Source organism: Doryrhamphus excisus, chromosome 14 (genome assembly GCF_030265055.1).
Source record: "Doryrhamphus excisus isolate RoL2022-K1 chromosome 14, RoL_Dexc_1.0, whole genome shotgun sequence".
NCBI lineage: Eukaryota > Metazoa > Chordata > Actinopteri > Syngnathiformes > Syngnathidae > Doryrhamphus > Doryrhamphus excisus.
Window position 1 is genome coordinate 8,303,372 of NC_080479.1, and position 17,438 is coordinate 8,320,809.

A 17,438-nucleotide genomic window follows, 5' to 3' on the forward strand; every position below is an offset into this window, starting at 1 on the left:
CGCGCAACATGATAGAAGTCTGAGTTTGGAGTTAAATGTTTGACAAACCAATTCAGGCTAGAGTTGCTTTGAAATTACACTGACCCGAGTTGTTTGTTTGTTTGTTATGTTTACGCAAAAAAACAGGGCAAACTAAGTGTTTGTTAAAAGAAGTCAACCCTTCTTTTATTAAACTTACGGTATTCCCACACTTATGGTGCTGGTAAGGGCTGCATGTATTCTTCTTTCCCGAAGCAGAACTCTCTCAACTATGGCACAGCACAAATTCATCGGTAAGATAGACGTTTTGGGATAAATAAAACATAAATAAAAATTGTGATCGGGCTTTAAGTAATGAGCTCAGCTTCCGTGATTTGTCTGGGGAGCTAATGGTGTTAGCAACTGTGTAGAACACTGCTGCCTTGTTTTGGTGTCTTGGAGATCCTGATTGATAAATTATATTTATCAATCTTATTTCAGACTCCAACTGCATTTAAAGCCGGATGCGAAAGCCCAGAGAGTAAAGCAATGCAATGCTGATTTAAATATACCTGTATTATCAATTATTAATGTGCTGTACATTATGCACAGTTAATGTCACATACTGTAATTGAAAAAAAAAAGTATATCCATGACAGATATTGGCGTGAATCTGACGGATCCAATGTTCCGAGGACTCTACAGAGACAAGCGGAAACACGACGGTGAGCATCTCCTTCCTGACTTACCTCTCCACTTTGCCTGAGAGCACCTGTGTCGTGTTCCTGTAGATGACTTCGATGACATCATCGACAGAGCTGTCAAAGCTGGCGTTGAAAAGGTGCAGCCGTACATTCAACACCTGTCATGTCTAGAAAACCCAACAACGTCCCTGCTGTGGTTAACGTGTGTCTCTTTCAGTTCATGATCACGGGAGGAAGCCTACAGGACAGCAAGGAGGCCCTCAAACTGGCTGAGACTAGAAGTAACCGTGACGACCAAATCCATGAGCCTTATGTGATCCGTTCTTTATCCTGTCGCCATTGCTCCTTCAACACAGACAACTTCTACTGCACCGCCGGCTGCCATCCGACCCGCTGCGGCGAGTTCGAAGACGGCGTAGCCTCGGAGTACCTCTCAGAGCTGAAGCGTCTGGCGATGGAGCACCGAGGAAAAGTGGTCGCCATCGGAGAATGCGGACTAGGCCAGTGCAATACAAACATTTTCATGGCTGACGTCGTGCATGAAAGTATTCACTGCGTTGTTTTTTTCCGCTTCAGATTTTGACAGGTTAGAATTCTGCCCCAAAGAGACTCAGCTCAAGTAAGTCTGTGCTGAAGGTGTACCATCGTAAAGAAAGTGGACAAAGCCAAGCTCCCTTTGCAGGTACTTTGAGAAGCAGTTTGAGCTGGCGGAGGAGACCAAGCTGCCCATGTTCCTCCACTGTCGCAACGCACATCGGGACTTTGTGGGTGAGTCATAGCCGCCCGGGTGAGGCCTGGGTGTGTCTCGTTGGCTGAGCGAGTCTTTGTTTCCAGACATCATGAGGAGGAATCGAGACAGATGCGTGGGGGGCGTGGTGAGTAGACTGATGGTTTGAGTGGAAATACAATATTTACATTTCATTTGATCTATTACCGTATTTTCTGGACTATGAGTCGCACAAGGCCAAAAATGCATAATTAGGTAGAAAAAAAAACATACATACATAAGTCACACTGGAGTATAAGTCACATTTTTTGCGGGTAAATTCTAACATTAGTAAAATAATAATAAATAAAAAAACAGGCTGAATAGGTGTAAGATATGCTAACACAATGGTTATTCAGCTACACAAAAAATAAACATGAACAGAAAAGGTGCCCAGTGTTTATGTAACAAACACTTTTTTTCATTTCTACGTCGCTCTGGCGTATAAGTCACAGGATCAGCCAACCTATGAAAAAAAAGTGTGACTTCTAGTCCGGAAAATACGGTATTTATTCATGATAATATATGCTAATTGAATAGTACAATTCAATTAAACATGACATATTTAATGGTTAATTTAATTTGTATAAGGATTCCTATAGAATTGTATTTTAATTGCATATTTAAGTAATATTATAATTTAATGTAATTTGTGGAGAGCAAGTAAATATATTAAGGATAAGTGAATAAATAAAAACAGGAAAACAGTTTTTTATAAGTATATATAGTCTACAGTGTTAAGGAAAAGAAGGAGATAAAAATGTTAAATAAGTTAAATAATACAAGAAAAAATTGGAACAAATAGAAAAATAAATTATAATAAATAAGACATTCAATTACTGTAAAGAAAAATGCATTAACAATAAAAATATACTAAATGGCCAGAAATGCACAATTCCTAGCTAATAAGCAATAATGGATGGCCTGTTAAATATTGAATTATAATCCATTGATGACGACTGCAAGCTGCAATTTGTCTTTCCACTTTGAAGTCAAATCCTCTGTTTAGGTTCACTCGTTCGATGGGACCAAAAAGGATGCCGCTGCCCTCATCGACCTGGACCTCTATATCGGAATAAACGGATGGTGGGCTGGGATGTGGTATTCCAAGGCACCGTGCCATGTGCAACACTGAACATTCTGTCATTTTCACTTTCAGTTCCTTGAAAAGTGAGGCCAACATTGAAGCCATGAAGTCCATTCCCACCGAGAGACTCATGATAGAAACTGGTACGATATCTCCTGGAGGACAAATCTCTCCAATCTTTGCATCTGGTCACGTGTCTCTATATGTCGCCGCCGCCAGATGCTCCATGGTGTGGCGTGAAGAACACGCACGCGGGCGCCAAATACATCAAAACAACTTTGCCGACTAAGAAGAAATGGGAGGCGGGGCACTGCCTGAAGGACAGGAACGAGCCGTGTCACATCATGTGAGTGGAACCTTTGCAGATCATCACGTCACCTGTCACTGTCAAGTCAATACCGACGTCTTTATACACGCCGACGCCTTTACACACGGCCCTCAACACAAACAAGCAAGTATACCGAAAGTTACTTCTTAAGCGGTATACAGCAACATAAAAGGCAACAAAAGAAACCTGCCCACCACAAACATACCATAAAACTGGGGTAATAAGGGACCATTTTCGGGGTAATAAGTGACAATTTTCAGGGTAATAAGTGACAATTTTCGGGGTTAATAAAGGACAATTTTCGGGGTAATAAGAGACAATTTTCGGGGTAATAAGGGACAATTTTCAGGTTAATAAGGGACCATTTTTGGGTTAATAAGGAACAATTTTTGGGGTAATAAGGGACCATTTTGGGGGTAAAAAGGGACCATTTTTGAGGTTATTAGGGACAATTTTCGGGGTGATAAGGGACAATTTTCGGGGTGATAAGGGACAATTTTCAGGATTAATAAGGGACAATTTTCAGGTTAATAAGGGACAATTTTCAGGTTAATAAGGGACAATTTTCAGGTTAATAAGGGACAATTTTCAGGTTAATAAGGGACAATTTTTGGGGTAATAAGGGACCATTTTGAGGTTATTAGGGACAATTTTCGGGGTGATAAGGGACAATTTTCGGGGTGATAAGGGACAATTTTCGGGGTTAATAAGGGACAATTTTCGGGGTTAATAAGGGACAATTTTCGGGGTTAATAAGGGACAATTTTCGGGGTTAATAAGGGACAATTTTCAGGTTAATAAGGGACAATTTTGGGGGTAATAAGGGACCATTTTGGGGGTAAAAAGGGACCATTTTTGAGGTTATTAGGGACAATTTTCAGGGTAATAAGGGACCATTTTCAGGGTTAATAAGGGACAATTTTCAGGTTAATAAGGGACAATTTTTGGGTTAATAAGGGACAATTTTTGGGGTAATAAGGGACCATTTTGGGGGTAAAAAGGGACCATTTTTGAGGTTATTAGGGACAATTTTCGGGGTGATAAGGGACAATTTTCGGGGTGATAAGGGACAATTTTCAGGTTAATAAGGGACAATTTTCGGGTTAATAAGGGACAATTTTTGGGGTAATAAGGGACCATTTTTGAGGTTATTAGGGACAATTTTCGGGGTGATAAGGGACAATTTTCGGGGTTAATAAAGGAAAATTTTCGGGGTTAATAAGAGACAATATTTGGGTTAATAAGGGACAATTTTCGTTTTAGGGTGATAAGGGACAATTTTCGGGGTTACTAAAGGACAATTTTCAGGGTAATAAGAGACAATTTTTGGGGTAATAAGGGACAATTTTCGGGTTAATAAGGGACTATTTTTGGGGTAATAAGGGACAATTTTTGAGGTTATAAGGGACAATTTTGGGGGGATAAGGGACAATTTTTGGGGGGATAAGGGACAATTTTTGGGGGGATAAGGGACAATTTTTGGGGGGATAAGGGACAATTTTCGGGGTGATAAGGGACAATTTTTAGGGTGATAAGGGACAATTTTTAGGGTGATAAGGGACAATTTTTGGGGTGATAAGGGACAATTTTCGGGGTGATAAGGGACAATTTTTGGGAAAATGTTTTTAATGTAATTGTGCCTTTTCATGTTAAACAGGAAGCTGCTTTGTGTTGTTTTTTTCAAAGAAGCATATATTCCTGAACAAATCGTTCAAAAAACATTTTCCCGAAAATTGTCCCTTATTACCCTGCTATCCCTTATAACCCCGTTTTACGGTACTCAAATTTTCACCTATGGGGAAAAAAAAACTCCACACGAAGATAGACTTCATCCCGACAGTCAACACCCACTGAAAGATTTGGTCTGCAGCGTAAATCCAAACGGAACAGTCCAAAATGGTCTGCGTTCCCCCTGGTGAAAATGTTCCATGGTAAAAAATAAGCCATCCCGTGTTGTCTCTTGCAGACAGGTTCTGGAGGTCATGGCGGCAGCCAGGGAGGAAGACCCTGCAGAACTTTCCAGCGCCATCTACAACAACACCATCCAAGTGTTCTTCTCATCCACTTGATGACGCCAAAGCTCCGATGGACTTTGGGAGGCGAGCCGTGTGCTGGCGTGATGGACAAAGCAAGAAAGTGAAGCGTTTTAATGCATATGCATTTATTTCAATAAATATCGTCTTAAATTCAAATGCATTTCACTGCAAAGAGACACAGGAAAACACGGCAACAGGAGTTTTTGTCTTGAAAAGTCCACAGAGCTTCTTCAGTGCAGTCCGGTCACTCAGAGGTGGAACTGGATTGGGGGTCCGGTTGGCTAGTTGATGATGATGACATAATGTTTGCGGCGGCTCCTAACACCCATGTCTGTGGAAGATGCTGTGGGGAATCATCAATGTCCTGTTCTAGAAGTTCTTGTCTATTCACATTTGGACCGCAGTATCCATTTGAACCGCAACCGAGAAGGAGAAATGAGTCTCTGAAGGATTTCCTAGGCCACGGAAGACCAAAGAGGGGTTGGACGTGGTCTAGGACAGAGTGATTCCAATTCCAAAGCCAAACACGGCACACAGCGTCATGGCCAAGGGGAAGGAGATCCCCCAGCACGTATCACGAATCTTCCTCCGCGTGCACGAGCTTGTCCCCACCGTGGCCCTGGGCGGCACGTTGGCCTGCTCCGCCACCATCTTCATCCTATCGGAGAGCGTGCACAGGTTCATTTTGACGTCCTCCCACTCCTGCCGCAGCGTGGCCATGCCCTGGGCCTCTTGGCGGAGCCTCCTCGACTCTTGGCGGAAGACCTTTATTTCTCTTTGAATCACGTTGTTGACTTCCTGGCGCAGGGTCTCCAGGTCCCTTTGTGTCTGCTCCCTGATCTCCAGGCGGAGAGCCTCCATGTCCTGCGGGTTCATTCCCAAGTTTTTCTGCACCTCTTGGCGGAGATTCCTGGCTTCTTGGCGGACCACCTTGGCTTCTCGATGCGTCTGGGTCACAGCATTCACCACGTCCTGGCGGAGAGCCTCGATGTCCCTCTGGGTCTGAGCGTTGATATCCTGCACGTTTTGGCGGAGGGCGCTGAATTCTGCCATGGCCTCAACCTTCATCGTGGCTTCCATCCTTCTTCTCTGCGACAACTCTAGAAGAAACCCTGCGTGTTTTCTGTGTGTGAGCACATCTTAGCTCCTTCAGCCTGTAGTTGAGAGGCAGGCAAAGTCCACGACCAAAGGCGAAACACATGATGAGCCGCTGTGTGATGTCATGTCACAGACCTGTTGTCATGGCGACCACAGCTCTGGCTCACTAGTAGCATAGTAACATGCATGTAATGAGATGGTATCCCCCCCTTTTTTTTATTAAAATACACAAACATCTTTTCTCTTCATTCATTATTATTAGCTTTTGTATATAATCTCAATGTAAAGTTGTGTGATACCGTATGCTGATTTATATCAAATATTGGTCCAATATCAACAAAAAATTATATCTGCCTGCTTCTAAAATATCAGAGTAATATTTCTTTATCTTATGTGGTCTAAAACTAAGACAGGAACGACAATATATTTAAAAGAAGAAAATGAATAGAAACCCACTGTCGGAGGTCGAGTGGTTAGCGCGCAGACCTCACAGCTAGGAGACCAGGGTTCGATTCCACCCTCGGCCATCTCTGTGTGGAGTTTGCATGTTCTCCCCGTGCATGCGTGGGTTTTCTCCGGGTACTCCGGTTTCCTCCCACATTCCAAAAACATGCTAGGTTAATTGGCCACTCCAAATTGTCCATAGGTATGAATGTGAGTGTGAATGGTTGTTTGTCTATATGTGCCCTGTGACTGGCAGGCCAGCAGTCTTGCTGACCCAGGGGTCTCAAACACGCGGCCCGCGGGCCAAATGTGGCCCGCGGGACACTAGTTTGAAATGTGAAATATGAAAGTTTAATGTTAGTGCGGCCGGCGCAAGTTTGATATGGATGCTGTATGGTATCATGTACCCAGAAAAAAATATTACGTTTGATTAATGTTCATGTTAAAGGTTAAATAACTGTTAATAGTTAACCTCCCTATCCATGTGGAAGTGGTAAGTTTTTGGCTTTTTTAAGTTTAAAGGAAATAACTTGGAGGCTACCGTTTAGGTCGCTAGCTCTCTAGTCTGCGAGTTAGCATGTGTCTCAAGACCCTGCAGTTGCGCAATATGTAAATAAAAAAGTATAAATGTGACTATAGTCGTGTTTTGTCATGTCTACAGGGCTCTAATAATGCTTTGTTCATTTTAATCTGAAAAAAATCATTTGTCTACCCACCAACTATAAGTGGTTTCTTAAGTTTTTATTATTTGCCGTTTTATTATTATTATTATTATATTTATTTATTACTGATTAATTGATTTTCTTTATTCTTGATTTGTTTATTTATTTTTCATCTTATTTTGTATAGAAAAATAAAAATTAAGATATTTGAGAACAGTGGAATGTTTTATCAGAGCTTTTCTTGTAGAAAATCGGAACCAAAGCAAAGTTTATTCATTTTTCTGTTCATTTTTTCCGTTTTTTTTTTTTGAAAACCTGATGCGGCCCAGTCTCACCCAGACCCTAGCTCCAGTGGCCCCCAGGTAAATTGAGTTTGAGACCCCTGCGCTAACCTAATAATAATATAGCGCTTTTCAAAATACTCAAAGACACTTTACAGAAGAATGGAGTTGAATAAAAGGCAAGTAAAGAGAGTAAAAGATACATTAAACTACAACATTCATTTGTTAATACACAGTTAAAACATGAGAAAAAGCGGAGTCAGGAGGATGAGGAGCAGACATGAGGCAAAGGTCCAATGACATCACTGTGTGGTTCTGTGAGACCCACAAGGTCAGTCAGGACAAATCCTCAAGTCTGCATCATCCATGCATGCACGTGGCGATATATGGAGGCCGGCAAAATCATCCAGTTCATTGGCATCCATTATTTTTTATTTATAGTGTGATTTTTTTTGTCACATTTTAGCCTGGTGAGATCTTTCCTGGTGACGTTTTCTCCGGGTACTCCGGTTTCCTCCCACATTCCAAAAACATGCTAGGTTAATTGGCCACTCCAAATTGTCCATAGGTATGAATGTGAGTGTGAATGGTTGTTTGTCTATATGTGCCCTGTGATTGGCTGGCCACCAGTCCAGGGTGGACCCCGCCTCTCGCCCCAAGACAGCTGGGATAGGCTCCAGGACCTCCCGCGACCCTTGTGAGGATAAGCGGTAGAAAATGAATGAATGTTTGATGTGGCTAGCATGTGTGCGCATGAAGTAACTCCTTCGGACAAATATTTACATTAGCACTCAATAAATATTCATAACGTCATCAAATCTGACCTTTATGCAATCCCACATAGTATCAGCAGTCGGGATAAATACGAGGTGAAAGAAAAAGAGGGGAAATACAGTAGAGTCGAGGGTTCGAGGATTGTCGCTCTATTCTCTGGTTCTACTGCTAGTAGTGTTGTAGTAGTAGTTACGTTATATTTGATTTGGACAAATCAACAGGTATAGTTAGTCAAATTGTACTTTTGTTCCAGTCTTTCTTATCTCCAGGTGTGATTAAACTAGCTAAATCGACGTTTTAAAAAAAGGAGATAATCGGTTATCTGCATCATAGCGTCTGCCTTGAGAAGCAGAAAGCGGTATCGGTTAGAAAAAAAGGATATCATGCACCGCTACTTCCGAACCTTCGGCAGAACTGGACCGCTTGGTGGGCAAACCATTTTAAGACGTTCACAAATGCCCCCCCCCCCCAAAAAAAATAGTTAAATACATGCGCACCGCATGCCAACTTGGAGGTAGCCGTTAGGTAGCCGTTAGCTAGCAGTTAGCGTTGCTTGTGTTAGTAAACAGTCATTTCAAAAAAAGGGGCTGGTAGTGTCGGACAGGAAGTCATCACTCTGCCGTCAAAATATCTGTCCAGCAAAAGTGACGTGAGGCAGGAAGTGAGGTCACTGCCTGGCCATGAGAAGACATCAGTGTGTCCAGTGTGTGTTATGGCCGCCCATTAGGAGCGCGATGCCGAGCTAGCGGGGTGCGCCGCCTTTTCCTCGTCATCGCCGATGAATAAGAGGGGGAACATTCCCAAAATGCAGCCGATGAAGACGCCGATGGCTTTACCCTGCGGGGGAACGGAGAAGGGTAGTGGATCGTTTCGGACAGTGGTGACTCGAGTTCTGCAGCCTCACCGAGTGCGAGCTGACCCTAGTCTGCCACATGTCCGCCTGTTTGGGGGTCAGGTCCGGGACCTGCATGCCCAGTTTGGACGCCAGGGCCTCCACGTAACCTGCTAGGCTGCAAACACACTGTGGAGATGCCAGGGAAACACACACACATACACATACTGTCCTCTTACCCGAGACCCGCCAGGTCCGACACCAGGTTCCCCAGGGCGGCGGCTGAAGACACACAAAGACAAACTCTAAATATTCTAAAAAAAAACAAAAGATCCCGAGAACATCTCAGCACGTTCTCCTAACAGGTTGAACTAATCATCACAGCAGCCTCATTTGCACTTTGCAGATGGTAACCATGGCAACAGAATGTCAAGCGGCGCACCAATGAGACACGGAAGAAAACGCTGAGACTGGTGATGACCCTCCAGGCCAGTAGAGGGAACTCGTCTGACGACGTGTGATGATTTTGAAAGTGCAGGTTCTTACCAGCCATGGTGGAAATTCCCAGCGTGACTCCGATCGAAAGCTCAATCTGCGTTCCCTGCAGGGAGAAGGAAGGAGGGCAACGGTCAGGTCTTCCAACCGACAGGTGGGACACGGCGGCCTAGACACTTACGGCTGAGATCATGATGGCGTTGTCCAGGAAACCGAAGCCGACGAAGGGAACGGCATTGTGGAATATGACTACATGAAAGACATGAGACGGTTTTACTCATGTTACTGCAACGTGCTACACGGTGTGTGTGTGTGTGTGTGTGTGTGTGTACGTGTAGCTCACTATATCGGATCTGGGCTGCGGTGGGGGGCGAAGTCTCCAGAGTCTCTGAGGAGGACAAAATAAAGTTTTTGGTCACAGTAGGTCCTCAAGGGTAAAAAAAAACAGGATTTAAATGAGAGTCAATAGCAGATTTCAATCAATTGTATGTGATAAAAGCGAACAATTGTTTTATTTCGTGAACATTTTTAAGTATTAAGTATCAGTATGGGCAATAATAGACATATATTTGAATATGTAGTATTGTCCACTCCTAATAAGTACTTACTAAAGGAATAAATGAAGTATTGGCAAGAGTAAGATGATTTGATGTTTCCACTGACTCACACTTGAACGTGACCAGTACAGTGACCAATCACGACGAGTTCACGCCAAGACCACGCCCATTCGCCCCAAGAAGCTCCGGTAAAAAGAAAGGAAGTGACCTTTAACCCGAGACGCACCTTGAGCAATGGCGATGGACTCAAAGTTTTGAAGCTCCTTCAGCAAACATGTCCTCTCCCTGGCCTGGAGGCGGTAGATAAACTCCTTGGCTCTCTTGGGGGAGTTCAGCGGCTCCCTCGGCTCGTTCCTGCCGTGAGTTCCCATTAGACGACGGGGAGTGTGTCGCCTTCCTCCCGGCAGCCTCGGTGCCGTCGCGCCCAACGATGCCGCCGGTAACTTAGAGCCGAGAGCTCGGTGCAGACACAACTTGAGCATGGCGGACCAAAAAAAAACAACAAGGACCTGTATAAAATGTTACAATATATCTTCCAGCGGCACTGCCTAAACAAAGAGTTTAATGCTGCTCTTCAACAAGAAGAAATCGTTGCTGGTTAGCAGCAGGAGTTTGTTGAAGTGAAGAACCGTCAAGTCAGCTAGCATCACATTTCCGGACCATTTCAAAATAAAACGAATTACTTCCTGCTTCGTCACAACAACGATGTATTGAGGCGAGTGCGGAGGTGGGCGATACATGTTACTGTTTTTCAAGATCCTTGAGTGATTTAGTGAGTTTTGCCTTTAAGTAGTAGATTTTAGACAAACTAAACAATTTTAATCAACAAACATATTACATACATACAATAAGAGATACTTAACAAACAAAAGTAAAATTATTCCCTTGCGTTATTAGAGCCATGTAGACAGGAAATAACACCCCTATAGTCACATTAACACTCCTGCTATTCTTTGTTTACGCCACATTGCTCAACTGTAATGTACAGGCTACGGGATCAGTGCAGGGACACACAAGATGGCCATGGTTTTCAAAATAGTAAGCAAGCCTCAAATGTATTTATTTTAAACATAAGCCAAAAACTTAACCACTTCCACTCAGGGTGGGAGGGCATCGTTTTTCGCTCTCATACAGTGTCAAGGTCATTTAATGTCTCATTTTTTTCTCATTATTGCAGAGTGACCAGAATGCGCAACTTGTATTCAAGTTGTGTTTTGACTAATAATCATCCTTGTGATGAAAAACATGATATAGCGAAGGAGTGATAATAGAACCCGGATCATTCCAGGCTCAGTCATGTGGGGGAACCGAAACCTTGTCATGTTTGAATCCCACCAGACGTTGTGACGCCCCATAGATATGACACTAATAACTATTAGTGTCGTCCCATGCAAATTGAGTTGTGCGTCATATTCAAAGAGGAGACATGGACAATATCAAATGTGATTTTAATTACAGCCATTAAAAAGAAAGAAAAAAAAGACAGCTTCCAGCCTTGTCAAAAAGCTTTCCGCACAATTGTCTTCTTGAGCCGAAGTCCCTCTCAGTGCTGTTTGGCCAACCCAACGCCATACTTTGTGCTTAACGCCTCAGAACCAACGGATGCAAAGTGCTGCTGCATCTTCTTCTACACAAATACGTTAATCGCTCTAGCAGCATAACTCTCACTTTGCCCGACACAGTAGTTTAAGCCTGGAAATTAAAGTAGTACTCTTCTCGCAGGCCGACAACGGGACCCTGAGACTAAACGGTCTGGACCTCGGTAGAGGTCACCTTCAGCTCCTTTGGTGAATTCTGGCAACACAAGCATGATTAACACACACACACACTCTGCTTTCCTCCCTCTCAACACAATCAATCACATGACAGCATGTTTCATTTATTTGGGGAAAGCGCTTATCAAAAGTACCTCTTATCAGAACCGGACTGAAGGCTGACTGAGAACGTGTCAGCGTGTTTGCTTTAATTACATGTACAAGAACGTACATAAATGCAGGCACGGTCACACAAGAGACCAGTAGGCCATCATCAAGACGCTTCCGCTTCGCTCCGATTGGCCGAGAAGGGGACATGTGACACTACCTGAGCTCCGGTCCATCAGCGAACGCATCATTACAGCAGACTTTTTTTTTTTTTTATACAATCAAAGACATTCTTTCAAAATGGACTGTGTGTCCGGCTACGGGTTCCTGTGTCCATGTTGGTGCAGACACACACTTGTGGAACGCGACAGAACCCTACGTTCTGGAGATGTGCTGATGTTTCCATTTAAAAGTGACGTGGAGCAGCGTGGCGGCGCAGGAAGAGAACGTGCAAAGATCAGAACGAACGGGTTGGACGTCACCACGCAGCTGTCACACACGCGCTTTAAAAGGATGGTTGGGAATTTTTGGACATATCCGACATCCCCGTCAGCGGTGCGTCCCGTTAGCAGAGTCCTGGTTGTTTTTTTTTTCCGTGTGCTTGGTGGGGTTACTTGTGTTTTGTGTGAAGTTCCAGCTATTTCTTTATTACCAAAGCTTTTCTTAAGACGCTGAATTTATGTAACTGATTTTTTTGCTATGCTGCACGGCGGTCCAGTGGTTAGCGCGCAGACCTCACAGCTCGGAAACTAGAGTTCAATCCCATCCTCGGCCATCTCTGTGTGGAGTTTGCATGTTCTCCCCGTGCATGCGTGGGTTTTCTCCGGGTACTCCGGTTTCCTCCCACATTCCAAAAACATGCTAGGTTAATTGGCCACTCCAAATTGTCCATAGGTATGAATGTGAGTGTGAATGGTTGTTTGTCTATATGTGCCCTGTGATTGGCTGGCGACCACTCCAGGGGGTACCCCGCCTCTCGCCCGAAGACAGCTGGGATAGGCTCCAGCACCTTTGCAACCCTAGTGAGTGTAAGCACTACAAAATTAATTAATATTTTGCTTTTGGATTTTGATTAATTTTATGCTGCAAATTTCAATTGAAATTGTAAACAAAATGCGTATTCATTTTCTATGCTGCATGTCCTCACATGGGTAGCGGGGATGTCGGAGCCTATCCCAGCAGACTTTGGGCAATGGTCACCAGCCAATCACAGGGAACATGTAGACAGACATTCACATTTAGAGTGTTCCCAAGTTCCCAATTGACCTAACATGTGTGCTTTTGGAATGTGGGAGGAAACCATGCAAGCTGCACAGACGGGCCCAAGCGGAGATTTGAACCCACATCTTCCCAATCTACTGACTCTGTGGACAACATGCTAACCACTAAGTCACCGTGCGGCCATGTTTTTCAATTTCACTTCATTAAAGTTCAGTGCATAGGGCAGCTCATTAAAAAGAGCTTTGGTAATAACGTCAACAAATGAGCCTTCATTGTTATGCCTCTCAAAAGTGACACATTTGCAGCACTAAACGTAACAGCATCCCTTTGGCTTTGTGCTAAAAGGAATGTCGCCATCACTTGTTTGGTAGTCAGACATGTTTACTTTCACTATGCCTGCAGTAAACAACGTGAAGCAAGTGCTGGAAGTGTCATGTGATGGCTGGTGTCAACACGCAGTGGTGCGAAGGGAGGGAAAATCAGAGATTGTGAGGTCTGACGCTTTCATTTTTGTGATGCAAATGTATTGCTCTTGAACGCATGTCGTGAGCCTCACCTCGCGGAACTACGTTCTTGAATTCTTCAGTGGAGGAAAGGTTTCTGCTGACGGGGACGTCAGAAACATCCCAACGATCCCTTTAAAGGGCAACCCTAAAGGAACTGAAAAAAATCACATCCCTGACATGTTTCAATTAAAATGCTGAATTTGTGTTGCTAACTTAAATAAAGACGTCAGTCCTCTGTGGAGTCTGTGTCATCGTTCAAATACTCTTCTTCCACGGGTGTGCCACCATTTTGCACCACCCACTCGTCGTCGTCGTACTCGATGCTGTCGTTGTCCTCCAGCAGCTCGTGGTCCAGCCCAGCTGGCTCGCCAGCACCCGCAGCAGCAGCCGCTGCCGCTGCCGCCGCCGCCTCCCGGTTCACGGGCTGGCCGTCGGGAGGCTCCTGGCGCCGGTTCTCCCTCACCAGCAGCGGGGCTGCGTCATTGTTGTCCGGCGGCGCCGCATAGCCACCGTTGTTGTTGGAGAAGGCGTCCCTGTCTTGGCTGTCTTCGTCCACGTTGACCCTCTGGTGGCACATGGGGCAGGTGTCCTGGATGTACAGCCACTTGCGGAGGCACAGCGCGTGGAAGTAGTGGTGGCACGGCGTGATGCGAGCCGAGGTGGCGAAGTCCTGGTAGCAGATGGCGCACACGTCCTCGATGTCCCTCAGCTGGTCGCCGCGCAGCTCCGGCAGAGAGTTGATCTTCTTGACAGCCGTGCGGCGGTTGATGAACGTCTTCCAGCCGTTCTTGGCCTGCAGGTAGATGTTGAAGTAGGCGTGCAGGCACATCATGCAGGCGCGGATCTTGCTGCCCGACTCGAACATCATGGTGTAGGCGCCGTTCCCGAACATCACCACACCGAACAGGAACTCGATGATGTTGCCCGTGGAGCGCACATAGTAGACGTAGTCGTCCAGCTTCTCCCACAGAACGTTGGAGAAGCCGTCGGCCATGAAAAGGCCATAGACTGTCAGCGACACCACCACCTGGAAAGGGGAGCCGCCATGTTTTGTCACTTCTTCTTCAGCAGGAAACGGTTGGAAGAGGCTTACCTTGAGGCAGAGCTCCACGCAGAAGGCGGTGACGGCGAAGAGCCAGGTGTTGAGGGCGTAGTGGTGCCACAGGGCATGGCTGAGCACCACCGGGAGCACAAAGAGCGCAGCCGACACCAGCAACACAGGGAAGTGGCGGCGGAACGAGGAGACGTGCGAGGCGCTGAGGGACATCAGCACCGGGTCGGTCATACCTTGGATGAAGTGCAGGATGGCCGTCAGCAGAAGGCACATGTTGCGGCTCAGACGGACCTTTGGGTCAGAGCGGGTTCGGATCAGCAAAACGGCCACAAACCAACTCAGCGTATTTCCATAAAAAGGGACCTACCAGCCGTTCCCCGGGGTCCAGACTGCTGAGGCCGGTCTGCAAGGCCAGGATGAAGAACAAAACTGGAGCCACGAAGCCCAAACGTTTGTCCTCCTCCTCAGTCGAACCTGACAGAGATGCAAAGTTCGAAAAAGGGAACATTTTCTTTTGACCACACGCGGCGTCACTTTCGTTTACCGATGAAGGTGAGGATGCTGAGACCCAGGTAGTGCGCCACAGACGAGATGACGGCACTCATCCCCAGAACCGTGAGTGTGGAGTCGCATCCGGAGATGATCAGGTTACTGGTCACGTCCCAGAACACGTCCCAGCTCAGCAGGTAGCCCTGCGAGGACCATGGAGACCGTGTTACACCTCACAAACACTCTGAAACACGCACTCGGATTCTAACATCACCTGCGAGTCCAAGTTCCCATCTGTTGTCACTCCCGTGGCATCGCCGCTCTCCCGCCGCACCGCCCACACCACATAGATGAGGATCAGGGCCTGGGCGGTGACCCGGGTCAGCCAGAACACTCGCAAGACGTCAGGGAACCTGATCCTCTTCCAAGTGTCCTTCAGCAGCAGCTGTAGACCGTACATCCGGTACATGTGGCGGACCAGCAGGTAAACGTAGCGACACGAGTAGTAGAACCACTTGAGCCTCATGGTGAGGCACACCACCGTGTTGAGCGCCAACGCCATGCCTGAGAACACAGCCACCAGCCGCCGCACATCCAGCGGCAGCTCGATCATCAGCCCCCATACGGGCACCATGATGTCCAGGACCACCAGAGCGGCCAGCGACGACTGCAGGTTGAAGAGGAACACGTAACCCACCCCGAAGACGAGCTGGATGGCCGCCACGCCCAGCCACAGCGTGGGCCCATTCCTGGGCACCAGTCTGAAGCCCAGCGCCGCTTTGTAGTAGGCGCTGTAGAAGTCAATGTGAGACGTGGCGTGGTAGTTGACGAGGACAGCCGCCGCGCCGAGGACGACGGCCAAGAACAGCGTGTAGAACTTGAACAAGGCCTTCTGGGAGAGCAGCAGCACCACGCTGGAGATAAGGACTCCTGGAAAACAAGCAACAGCAGTTCAAGACCACCATGAAGTCAACATTTGTGTACCTCGCTTTGGATTTTAAAAAGCCAGCTAACGCATACATTTATTTAAAAAAATAAAAAAACGATATCATGGAATGACTCAACAAATGTTTGTCGTTGTCTACAAAGAGCGACACAAAGATCTAAGAGGTTAGCAACTTGATAACGAAAATGGCAACAACGATCCAAGTCTTCTCAACTACATGTGCATTGTTTCAAGTGAGTATTAAATCAGAGTTTCGGCTGGGGTGTAATGGAACTAAAAAGTCAAATACGTCAAACTAGTGATGTTTCCACGGAGCTGCCATGTTGTTGTCGTCGCCCTCTCTGACTGACAGTTACGTCAGGCCGCGGCTCGGCATCAGGCGGCTAAAGTTAGCCAAGGAAGTGTGCGGTCCAACACTCACCCGACACTCGGAACAAAGCCTTCCCGACGGCACCGGCCCATCCCGGCCCGGGGTCGTAATAAGAGTTAAAAATTGCGTCGATGATAAAGATGCAGGGGACTCGCAGAGCCACATCGAGCACCGCTAAGGCCTGCTGGCCGATTCGGGCTTGAGCGGACGCCATTCGGCTTAAGCGAACAGCTCAGAGTCCCAGCGAGTCCGGAATATCCATGAAAGATGAAAACTCATCGAAGCTCCTTAGAAGCAGCCTCTTTTGCTCGGCTTAGCTTAGGCTGGAGCTCAACTGGCAGCTGGGGACAGCATCCGCCATGTTTGTCTAGCTAACTTTCCTGGTCTTCTTCGCTCGGGCGAAGTACTTCCGTATGACGCTTTAGTGCCACCCAGCGTACGACATCAGTATTGCAACATCCATGAATTGGTTGAATGTGGTCACTCCAGTAGCTAAAATATGTCTTCTGTTTTATGTCCGGATTGATATATTTTCACCAGTTGTTGTTCCTCCTCCAAAAGCAGGATAAAAAAGAAATAACAGGCCAACTTGTGCTGAGCTTGCATTCAAAGTCTTGTCCTTAATATGACATCACATAGACGCTCATCACCTGACTTGTCTTTCGTCATGAGGCAATCTGTCCTGTGTCATGCTATTTTGAGAGCTGGGCCAGGACATGTCTGACTCTGTGAGAGGCCACCCAGGCCCCGCCGTCTCCCCCACGACTCTTCTGGAGGATGGAAGTCGCCTCACCGGACATTGAGGCCTTCCGCCGTGAGATGTTTGTGGTCACGAGGAACAGCCAGCAGGTCAACGTGACTCTCTACCAAATGATCCTGGAGATCAAGCGGCAGACCCAAATGGACTTGGATGACCTCCGGCAGAGCCTGCGTCAAATCGGCGCCCACATCCGCGCCATCTCCGAGAA

At 46.2% G+C, this 17,438-nt stretch overlaps 3 protein-coding genes across 5 annotated transcripts; 1 reads left to right on the top strand and 2 right to left on the bottom strand.

Annotated features, from left to right (window-relative positions):
- Position 1: 1 nt before the first annotated feature.
- On the top strand, positions 2 to 6,191 carry tatdn1 (TatD DNase domain containing 1). Of its 3 annotated transcripts, none has more exons than XM_058047243.1 (12): positions 2 to 272; positions 664 to 683; positions 750 to 799; positions 880 to 943; positions 1,019 to 1,162; positions 1,239 to 1,281; positions 1,345 to 1,430; positions 1,497 to 1,537; positions 2,438 to 2,514; positions 2,588 to 2,658; positions 2,735 to 2,861; positions 4,814 to 6,191. In XM_058047243.1, the coding sequence occupies exons 1-12, from the start codon at positions 214 to 216 to the stop codon at positions 5,166 to 5,168; spliced, it is 1,137 nt and encodes a 378-aa protein (XP_057903226.1). In that variant the 5' UTR covers positions 2 to 213; the 3' UTR covers positions 5,169 to 6,191. The 3 variants fall into 3 exon arrangements, with proteins under 3 accessions (XP_057903226.1, XP_057903225.1, XP_057903227.1); XM_058047242.1 differs by having other exon boundaries at positions 4 to 272; positions 618 to 683; XM_058047244.1 differs by having other exon boundaries at positions 13 to 272; positions 618 to 683; positions 4,810 to 5,051.
- A 1,257-nt stretch (positions 6,192 to 7,448) lies between these two features.
- On the bottom strand, positions 7,449 to 10,685 carry tmem65 (transmembrane protein 65). Its single transcript, XM_058046753.1, has 7 exons — positions 10,249 to 10,685; positions 9,809 to 9,853; positions 9,647 to 9,714; positions 9,517 to 9,571; positions 9,210 to 9,252; positions 9,043 to 9,148; positions 7,449 to 8,975 (listed from the first exon to the last, which is right to left on the bottom strand). Exons 1-7 carry the CDS (start codon positions 10,502 to 10,504, stop codon positions 8,862 to 8,864), a joined length of 687 nt encoding a protein of 228 aa, XP_057902736.1. The 5' UTR covers positions 10,505 to 10,685; the 3' UTR covers positions 7,449 to 8,861.
- A 768-nt stretch (positions 10,686 to 11,453) lies between these two features.
- Positions 11,454 to 17,041, bottom strand: rnf139 (ring finger protein 139). The gene is made up of 6 exons (XM_058046747.1): positions 16,522 to 17,041; positions 15,429 to 16,084; positions 15,210 to 15,357; positions 15,033 to 15,139; positions 14,705 to 14,956; positions 11,454 to 14,638 (listed from the first exon to the last, which is right to left on the bottom strand). The coding sequence occupies exons 1-6, from the start codon at positions 16,682 to 16,684 to the stop codon at positions 13,838 to 13,840; spliced, it is 2,127 nt and encodes a 708-aa protein (XP_057902730.1). The 5' UTR covers positions 16,685 to 17,041; the 3' UTR covers positions 11,454 to 13,837.
- Positions 17,042 to 17,438: the final 397 nt, after the last annotated feature.

Coding starts and splice junctions, on each gene's coding strand:
- tatdn1 (XM_058047242.1), top strand. CDS start 194: ATGGTGCTGGTAAGGGCTGCATGTATTCTTCTTTCCCGAAGCAGAACT. Junction 273..617: donor GGCACAGCACAAATTCATCG/GTAAGATAGACG, acceptor TATCCATGACAG/ATATTGGCGTGAATCTGACG. Junction 2,862..4,813: donor AACGAGCCGTGTCACATCAT/GTGAGTGGAACC, acceptor TCTTGCAGACAG/GTTCTGGAGGTCATGGCGGC.
- tmem65 (XM_058046753.1), bottom strand. CDS start 10,504: ATGCTCAAGTTGTGTCTGCACCGAGCTCTCGGCTCTAAGTTACCGGCG. Junction 9,715..9,808: donor CGCAGCCCAGATCCGATATA/GTGAGCTACACG, acceptor TCTTTCATGTAG/TCATATTCCACAATGCCGTT. Junction 9,572..9,646: donor ACGCCATCATGATCTCAGCC/GTAAGTGTCTAG, acceptor TTCTCCCTGCAG/GGAACGCAGATTGAGCTTTC.
- rnf139 (XM_058046747.1), bottom strand. CDS start 16,684: ATGGCGTCCGCTCAAGCCCGAATCGGCCAGCAGGCCTTAGCGGTGCTC. Junction 15,140..15,209: donor CAGCATCCTCACCTTCATCG/GTAAACGAAAGT, acceptor CATCTCTGTCAG/GTTCGACTGAGGAGGAGGAC. Junction 14,639..14,704: donor GCGTGGAGCTCTGCCTCAAG/GTAAGCCTCTTC, acceptor TCCCCTTTCCAG/GTGGTGGTGTCGCTGACAGT.